Source organism: Acartia tonsa, chromosome 6 (genome assembly GCF_053477335.1).
Source record: "Acartia tonsa isolate MP-2025a chromosome 6, ASM5347733v1, whole genome shotgun sequence".
NCBI lineage: Eukaryota > Metazoa > Arthropoda > Copepoda > Calanoida > Acartiidae > Acartia > Acartia tonsa.
In genome coordinates this window covers 19580172-19590065 of record NC_137265.1, presented here as the reverse complement: position 1 = coordinate 19590065, position 9894 = coordinate 19580172, and the positions used below count along the sequence as shown (strand labels likewise).

The 9894-nt window shown below is 31.7% G+C and overlaps 1 protein-coding gene across 4 annotated transcripts in view; it reads right to left on the bottom strand.

Annotated features, from left to right (window-relative positions):
* Positions 1–1785: 1785 nt before the first annotated feature.
* LOC145322035 (uncharacterized) overlaps positions 1786–9894 on the bottom strand; it is a 76879-nt gene continuing 68770 nt past the window's right edge. For all 4 annotated transcript variants that reach the window (XM_080163783.1, XM_080163782.1, XM_080163785.1 and 1 more), the window contains 4 exons: positions 7710–7774; positions 6995–7082; positions 3689–3724; positions 1786–3004 (listed from right to left, as the gene is read on the bottom strand). In XM_080163783.1, the coding sequence (XP_080019909.1) occupies positions 2858–3004; positions 3689–3724; positions 6995–7082; positions 7710–7774 (336 nt within the window). In that variant the 3' untranslated portion in view covers positions 1786–2857. The remainder of the gene's footprint in view (positions 3005–3688; positions 3725–6994; positions 7083–7709; positions 7775–9894) is intronic.

Sequence of the window (9894 nt, the reverse complement as noted above, 5' to 3'; positions counted from 1 at the left end):
TAAAACATTCAATTCAGATACGATTTCTTAAAGAATTAGTTGTAATTAATTTATTTAGTGAAGATTACGTGTCAAAACTGTAAAGTAAAATAAAAACAACCGGAGAGCCTAGAATAATGAACGCGGCATTTCCTCGCTCTAATGTCGTCTTTGGAACTTGACCTTATTATGAAATAAGGATATTAATATCGAGGATCAAAATTTAAAAAAAAAACAGCTTCTTACAAAGTATCATTTGGAACGGTTGATCAGTGGCAAAGAAAAGAAAAAAACATCTTAAACGAACAGCAAATTGTTATATAGAAATAGCAAGAGTTTTTTTTGCAATATGGCATAAAAAATGAAATTGAGATTTGACTCAAGATTTAAGTAAAAAGTACCATATAGCTTTTCAGATGTACAGAAGGTTATATCTTAATTATAGAGCAGCTGAGCTTCCAAAAATACAAACGGTTTCAAACATGTCGACGGAAAATTAAATTAATTATAAAACAATTTAATGAAAAAGCTATTTATTCTAAATTAACAACAAATAACAATAATGAAAAAATAACAAAATAAGATAACAATTATTCTAAAAATAAATTATAACGATAAAAAATTCTTTTTATAACAAACAAATATTTAAAATTTGACATTTGAAGAAAGTATTTAATCCAAAAAAAATTAAAATATGTAGGTATATTATATTATTAATTTGATTAATTCGTCATAAAATAAATTAAAGAAAAAAATATAAAAGTAAAGTTACATTAGAAGATATTAAAGCGTAGAAACAGGAGATAGAGATTTGTGGAATCATATAAAAGTTAAGTGTATCTATCTGATGAAATAGTTATACCTATATACAATTATAGGATTCCATACTGAACATGGATCTGGTGTAATTTACGGTAAAATTATCCTGGGAACGATTATCTCCAAAACTTATGAACGTTAAAAGGCTGCTAGCGGCCAAACGACTGAACGTACATGTTACTCCCGAACATCATTATAAGCGGCATTAGAAGGCCTCTAAATAGTATGGAATAGTCAAGATCCAATGAAGGACAGGGAAAGCTTGACTGATGAAAACATGCAATAAGTCTTTTTTTCGCGCATTTATGTACGCTGCGATAAACCTGTACACTTATAGATAATGAATATTCCTGACTTTTTAGAACTTCCTTTGTCGGTTAAAATTTTGTGCTAACATAATATATACGTTCATCCATTTGGCCGTTAGCAGCCTTTAAAGTTCATAGACTTTTAGAGATAATCGTTCCTTGGGACATTTTACCGTAAATTGAACCTGATCCGAATAATGAGTTTAATAATGTACAATAGAGAACAAATAAAGATGAGCTATGAAATAAAATAAAAATTTAGGTAATGAAATAGGAACACTTCGCTATTAGGGTTAAATAAAAAAAATTGAAATAAAAACCAATATGGTTTTATTTTTTTTTCAATTTATTGCAACTCATATTTGACTCAGGAAAGATGGGAAAATAAACCTAAATAACGAAGTGTTCCTTTAGAGAAATTTCAAATGGGTAAGCTCATTTTTATAATCAGTAGCGGAGCTACTATTTAACTAGTTTTATGATAAGAATTGTGAGAAGCAACGGCAAGAATTTTTTTATACACGTTTACAGAGAGATTTTTTAGTCATGATTCTGCTTTAAATTACATTAAAAATAAAATCACTATTTTTTTTCTAAACACAAAGAGAATGATTATGAGTAACTTGAATATGATGAGTGATAGTGACTAGAAATATAAGACCAGAATATATATATATAGTTGAGCATCAGAACTAAAAGATACCAGTAACAAGATTGGTAAGGCAAGAATAATAATAATAGTTGTTTATCGCACCGGCTTATAGACAGCTTTCCGCAGATATTAATAAGAAAATATTAGAACCCGTTTTGTCAGTCCTGAGGCGGCAAAGGCCGAGACAAACCTTTTGTTTCAATATTCATAGAAAAATGTCTGTAATACGATGCTATACATGATATTTCATTATGGTTGAGAACTGGTTCTAATCCAGCGGATAAATTAATGGGTTTCGATGCCATTCTGAAAAAAGTACAACATTTACAGGGATAGGTAAATGGTAAACAAAATTAAATTAATCCCATAGATAATCTGTTTTTTGCTTAAATGCCAAAACAAATGCCTTAACTCTAGGGGTAATTTAAAGAGTAATTACCTTCAATTGACCTATTCCTGTGCAACTCATCAATAACTTACTTTAATGAAAATAGAAAAAGCTTTTTTCCATGTTGATGTCAAAAACTGTAACTCTGGCATATTAAACATATTAGTCATGGGAAAATGAACATTTTTAAAATTTAAATAAAAGCAAAGTTGTGTCTTATGATCTTTTAAATAATTTTTCCAGTATGGCTTTGAAACCAATAAATATCCGTTGGATTGGAACCATTTCTCATCCAGACAATTACAGACAATTTTTGACGAACACTAAAATAACAAAGCTGGTTTTAATCCTATAAATTTTAATTTTAATATCCGCGGAATGCAGACTATAATACGATGCTTTTAATCAAATTTCATGACTGATCAGAACAAGTTTAAGTATATAATTTAATTACTTGTTTTGTAGTGAATAAGCTTATAGACAAACTTAACCAGTGTTCTATATCAGGGATCTAAAGGGCTAAGACAATGGCCGATAAATTGATATACATCCCCAATACTACCCCTTCTGTATATTACAATTTGTGGTTGAAATGTTTGGACAAATTAAAGAAAAGTCCCCAAAGTTGTAAAGCTAACGAATAGGAAAACTTTTTCATGAAACTTTTGGGACAATGTAACGAACAGCCCAATGTCCCCTCACTCCCAGGGTCTACAGTGAGTTAAGAAATGTGATAGCGCTCTGCATAATTTCATGTCCTCTCCAGACAGTGGGCTCTGGATCCACAGTCCGCCTGCGGTTAGTCGTGGACTTTGGGAAGAAGCTGAGAGCGTACCAGAACAGGAAGAAACCAATGGTCTGAAAACAAACAAGAATGATTACGTACGTCCTATACCATGCCTCGAAAGGGCGGGATTTTCCTTCGATTTTTAAGTGATCATCTAGAGAATCCAGAGCACCATCCGCTTGTTATAGGATGCGATACTCTAATACCCAAGAATATTAGGTTAAGTAACATCTAACATACAACCAACCTTTTGATTGCACGACCTTTATCATAGAATATCCGACGATATTACATTACATCCTTTGGTGGCTACCCTATTGTTAAGGTAATAACATATTAGACAAACAGGTGGAATATATTCAAAGGGAGAAATTATAAGGGACAAAACAATGGAATATTAATTTATGTATAAAGTTATACATCAATGAAAATAAACATAATTGTTCCTTTTGTGGATAAAATCATTGGTGGGAAGATTGGAAACTGCTGCTAATGTGAACCAAGTAATCAAATCAAAATTTAATAGTAGTCCCCAAATTTTTTAAGCCAACGAATGGGACACCAAAAAAAACCCTGAATAAGAAATTGGGAAGAACTGCCTCTCTCTTTTTTCGCCATCTCGAGGCTCAAACCCCTAGTTATCACATAATTTTTATACTTCGGGGGGGGGGGGGGCGTGAGCCATCTCCCAATTATGTATAGAGGGTCAGACAAATCTGAGTTGCAGAGTAGATACAAAAATAAAATATTCTTACCAAGTACAAGTTGATAACTGTCTGGTTAGCCACATTCTGAAACAAATTAAATCATTCTCAGTGTTTTTTTTAGATTTCAGTAAACCAAGGAAAGGTTGAGAATATTAAAAAATTGGTCAAAAAATTTCAAAATAGGGGTTTTGCCTACAATTTCTTAAGAGTATAATATAGTATCTTTTTTAAATTAGGCAACGAAAAAATTATAGGGTTGTTATCTAACATATAAACTTAGATACTCTAATAGCTTGGATTATTAAACTCTAATAACTTTTCTGTTGGAAGGAATGATTCAGTCAGTGAGGGAAGCAGATACTTTATTACTTATAGAGATGCTACGCAGCTAATAATCATCAAACAAAGTGAAAAAAAATATGATGGACAAAATAGTTCTTAAAAAGTATAATCTCTATACGAAAAATTCAATTATTTTAAAACGTTGGTTATAAAATCTATTAACAAATTATAGAGAACATTTAATAATCTGTAAGTTGTATAAATACAGTGCTTTAATGGTATACCAATCAAATATGATAAATTTGTATGACATCTTTCTTAATAAGTGGTTATTAGCATAATGGATGTAGAATATACGTGGATATTAAGACAAGGGAAAATTATCTTCAATCTAGGTTTCTATTTTATTGGTCTGTTCGTTTATCCAATGGGAGTAGAGGAGATTGAAATTATCATTATTTTAGCCCGCAAAAAAATTTACTTTATTAGAGTAATTGATAATCTGGTGTAAGATCCAAGTAATATTAAATCCATTATTAGCTTAAATACATACATGTATTAATGTATTCTATAAACTGTTTGATGACAGGTTAATTCAGGGTTTGATTTTGTACAATACAAATTCTGTAAATATAGATATTCAAATATTTTGAAAAAGTTTTTTTTTCTTATATTTACAAAACAAAGAGACTTTAAAATTAACATTTATAGAAACAGTAATTTTTCAGTCTTTATTTGTTCTTGTACATTTATATTTGAGTGTATTAATTGGACTTATGGCTATCTTTCACTATCTCGTCAGTTACCTCATACGGGCGGAGATGCTGCCCATGACATTCAAACGCCATGGTCCAACAACCTAGGATAACCAGGGGGAACCAAATGTCTCCTTTTCTGTCTAAACATCCGGGTTTTTAGGTTAAGTAACACCCATCAGACAACCAACCCTTTCTCGGATTAGTCTAACTGTGCATAGTAAAGAGTTGCCTTTTTTGGGCCAATGCATTCCCCCTATTCTAACTATTAATGTCGCGCACCTGACATAGTAGCAGTAGGAACAATTTCTAACGTCTTTAGTTATGACGCAGTGTTAAGCCGGGATTCGAACCTATCACCTCCCCGACTACGTGCGAGTGCGCTACGTGTTGAGCCACTAATTATAAAAATGAAAATATCAATCTTGATTTTGAAATTGATATTGATTTTAACATCATATTTATAATCAACTTTCAATCATTATATAAAAGTAAGAGGATGTCTATGTGTGTGTCTGTGTGTACCGAAGGATCTCCATGACCACAGAACCGGTAAGTAAGATTCCCTTTTACAGTGTAGCTTCTCATAGGTCCTGGCAAGGTTTATAACTATTTTGAGACATATACCCACGCCCTTATAAGACACATCGCCCCTGAAAAGATCCTCCCTTCCCTACACAAAATGTTTTTTACTTTTTCTTTATGAAACTAATTTACAGAGATCTCTGGGGGAGAAGCCACTAGGTCTTAAAATAAGATAAGCTGTTATAAAGATAAGATAAGTGTATGTATTACAACGAACATAATTGTCCTTGTCAAATGTATAGGATAATATTAGGACAAATTATATTGTTATAATCTTAATTGTCTGTAATTAAATTGTGTATATACACTTACATATAATGTACAGTACGTTGTTCAATGTTCATAACATAGTTGAGTTTAGATTTGATGTTCGTATGTCATTCAATTACGTTAGATATTTCCAATCAAGGATGATAACTTTCATATTGGAATAGTTATTTATCGCATCACATTATAAACAGCTTGGGGCTTATAAAACTGGTTTTAATCTTATGATTTTATTTTGATATTCGCGAAAAATTGTCTGTAATAAGATGTTTATGTTATACATAATTTTTCATAACGGCTGAGAACCGATACTAATCCAGCGGATATTAATCGTTTTTTAAGCCATTCTGGGAAAAATCTATCATAGTTTTAACACTTTTCTAAAAAGAAAATTTAAGGAACTAATGCTTTTCATTGTTCTACCTTGTTCAAATATCTTACCTTTCTAATATGTTTTCTTTTTTCTCATTGTATCATGAATGTTTTCATCCTTGTTTTTTTTTAATATAATTTAATCATTTTGTTTACAAGAACTAATTGTTATTAATTCTGAGATCATTATATTAAATGTCTATTATTAAATCTAATAAAAACAGTTCTGATAGAATTCATTTTATAAGTTCTAAGGCTTATGGAATTGTTTGATGTTATTACATTTTTTTAATTAAAGAATCTTTTTTTATAATTTTTATTGTATTAATGTATCTCAAGATATAAAAGCAAGGATGACAACATCCACAAAAGGGAAGCTCTAACATCAAAAGGAAGGACAAACAAACAATAACTCTTGGAAGCTGATGAAAGTCCCTCACCAGATAATGACGTCATACGATAAAATAACCAATGAGAGGCCAGCATAAATTTTACCATTGGTCAATTACAGTGTATACTTGCCTCTCATTGGCTATTCTATCGTATGACGTCATAATCTGTTCTGGGACTTTAGTCATCTTCTAACTTTTGTAGAGTGTCAGAAAGGCTTCGCTTAAAAAGACAGCCAAATAAAGGGATGCACGAAGTAAGTCTAAAGTAGATGCTTCTTTGCTGAGGGAATCTTCACTAGAAATCTTTTTTTTTAAATAACAGCCATTACAGACATGGTTTTATACATTACACACCCCCTTGGATGTCTGTCCACCACACCCTTATACGTGCTCTTGACTAGGGTCTATACCCCCTTTAAACAGCCAAGGGGTGTCAAGCCCCCTGTTACCTGTAAAGAAGACATTTTTGAGTTTTTGAGTATATTGATTGAGTTGAGGCGTGTATCCGCCACCCAGACAAAGAAATTACACCCCTTTTGCTGTCTGAAATTCACCCCTCTATACAACTACCTCAATTTGGTTTAAGGTGGGTGTCAATCTTTTCGGGTTGGCTTCGCGCATCCTACTTGCAAAATACTGTACATGTCACTTCATAGGTAGATAAGATTTCAGAATTTAGTGAAATGATTCCAAAACTTTACCTGCCATTGAGTTTTCGTATCTATTTGAGTAAGAAGATAGTCCAATCCAGCCTGGTTACCACCAATTCTTTCTTCAGCAGTAGACGATCTACATAGAAAGATTTAAGGTAAGTATACAAATTTTCGGTGCGCATCGCACGCGTTGCTAGAAATATACACGTGCACGAGCTGGATAGATAGTTAGAATTACAAATATTTATAAATATTTCACCAAAACTAATTATATTACTTAAACGATTCTTTCGAATGAAAATACTAAATTAGTTTTGAAAACGTGTAGTTATTTAATGTATTGTTCTTTATATCCTGTTTTTTTAATTAACCTTTATTGTAATTATCTTATTTATAGGATTTTTTTTGTGTTTTAAAATTAAAGTGAAGTGCTTAAGATGCCATAAGACAAAAAAAAGGTGTCTTTGATGAGTATGACTTAATTTGAAAAGTTAATGCTGTTAAACAGGGGCGTGTAATCTCCTGAAACACCCACTTAAACATCCGAAGGGGGTGTGAAAAAATTAACACCAATTTATCCTGACAATAGGAAAGCACCATTATTGAAGTCTCTAACACCCCCCTTGAATTTAGTGTAATTAGGGTGTCAAAAATCAAAAGGAGGATTTAAAAATTTTAAGGTGCGCTTCTCGCACCCCCCCCCCCCCTGGCAAAATCTTGTGCACCCCACTGCTGCTAAATCTATGTAGACAAATATTGTTACCTGCCAAGGGTAGAAACACCTCCAATGCTTCCAAAAAATAAATTCACCGCTGTTGTTGCAATCGTCTGAAAAAAAATAACATCCTGTTATATAAAGTAGTAAGGATTTTTGTTGTCTGTAGCTTATTATTTTAAAAACTACTGAATAGATTGAGTTCTCTATTACAGGGAATCTTCACATAGGTCCTATGATGGTTTAAAGCTATTTTTATCTAAAGGTTTAAAGCTATTCTTCTAAAACCTTCGAATACAGATTCCTTAGATATTATCCTATTATGTTAAGAAGTAAGATTTTTTAGTCTGTAACTTAACATATTAAAAAACTTCTGAATAGATCGAGTTCTCCATTACAGGGAAGATTCACATAGCTTCTTTGATGGCTAAATGCAATTTTTTTCCTAATAAAAGTCTAAGGATGGTTTTTAGCTATTCTTCTAGCACCTTTGGATAAAGATACCCTAGATACTGGGGGCGTATGTAATGGTTAATTAAGGTGGAATTTTTCTAAAATTGGATTAATTAGATTTAAATGGTATAAAAATGAATATCTTAATAATAATAAACAAACAAGGATGACAACATCCATAAAAGCGAAGCATTGAAACGGTAGGACAAACGGACATTTACACTTGTATAGTGTCAGAACTGAATAATCAGAATATAAATGTATAAGAATCGGAGCAAAATTGTAAGTAAATTTGTTGATAAACTACTTGATACAGGATAATGTTTATGGACATACTGACATTTTTAGGACTTGATTATAGAGTTGCTTTGCTTATAACGTTAAACTTTGTTGTCCCAAGAATCAACTTACCAAAAATCAGATCAATCGGATGATTAGATCACATAAAAATTTGTTGTTAAAAAAGTAAAAAAATAAACATATTTAAAATGAACGTACGGGCCAACTGGTAATGATTATAGAGTTGCTACGCTTTCTAAATCGTACCTAACTACTACAGGAATCACCATGCAAAGTTTGAAATCGATAGGACAATTCTAACATGCCTAAATTGACGAAAAAAGCTATCTCTCTGTGACGGACGTACGGACGGACCAACCCTAATTATAGAAAAGCTTCGCTTTTAAAAATACGTTAAGTAATAAATTGATTTAGAATTTTACTAATACAATTAGATTTATTTTATATAATGGAAAAAAAATGAATATCAGAAATTAAAATTATCCAATGTAATATTTTCAGGGATAAGACAATTAGGTAAATTTATGCACGTGCCAAATAATGATAATCAAAAGTACCCCTTGTTTAGTTAAAGTTATTAGTTGAAAACAGTGGCGTGCACAAAACTTTACAATGGGGGCGTTAAAACCAATAAAGGGTGAAAAAAGGATAAGGAGGCCTTTCCAATTTAAAATTTTGTTGACACCCCTACACCCTCCTCACGAACTCGACTAGTTGAAAAGTTTGAACACCAATCAAAGTTCAATAAAAGTAACCTAAGATTTTGATTGGAAAACTTGTATATAGAAATAGCAAATGTCCTTTTTGAACTAAAAAAAATTAAAATTGTTTGTGTGTTTTGTTGATTTAGTTTACTAAGGCAGCATGTCAGCAATCAAACTAACCAATTCTTTGCAACTTTGATATTAAAGCAGACTACCCCGCCCAAACTATAACGGGATAAAGGGATGGGACAATGGATATAAAATTATTCTTGTTGTTGTCTTGGACTTTGGGCACTAGATCCTTTCTTTTTTGATTAATTTTAAGAACTTTGGGCACTACTGCATAGGATGCTGTAAAAAAATTATTCTCCTAGGAGACGAAGTGAAAAATTTTGACTAAAGTATCCCGAATGACGTTATTATCAATTATTATAACATGTCTTCATTCGGCACTGTAAAGAGCTTCAGACGAAGCTTACTTGATATGAAAGCAAATACTAGCAAACAATAAGAAAGCATATAAACAAAATTTAGAAGAAGATAATTTCAGTTAGTTTTAAAAATCCTTTCCTGTATCCCTGAGACAATCGGACACATAAACTGCATATACTCTGTTACTGAAACATTTATGAGTGGAAATAACCATAACCAAGGAGGACAACATCCATAATCGCGAAGCTCGTTAAACAAAGAAATATGAAGACTTATAAAGTACTACAAATGGAGGGTGCTTAATAATAACTTACGAGACTTAAAATTATAAACGACTATACTTA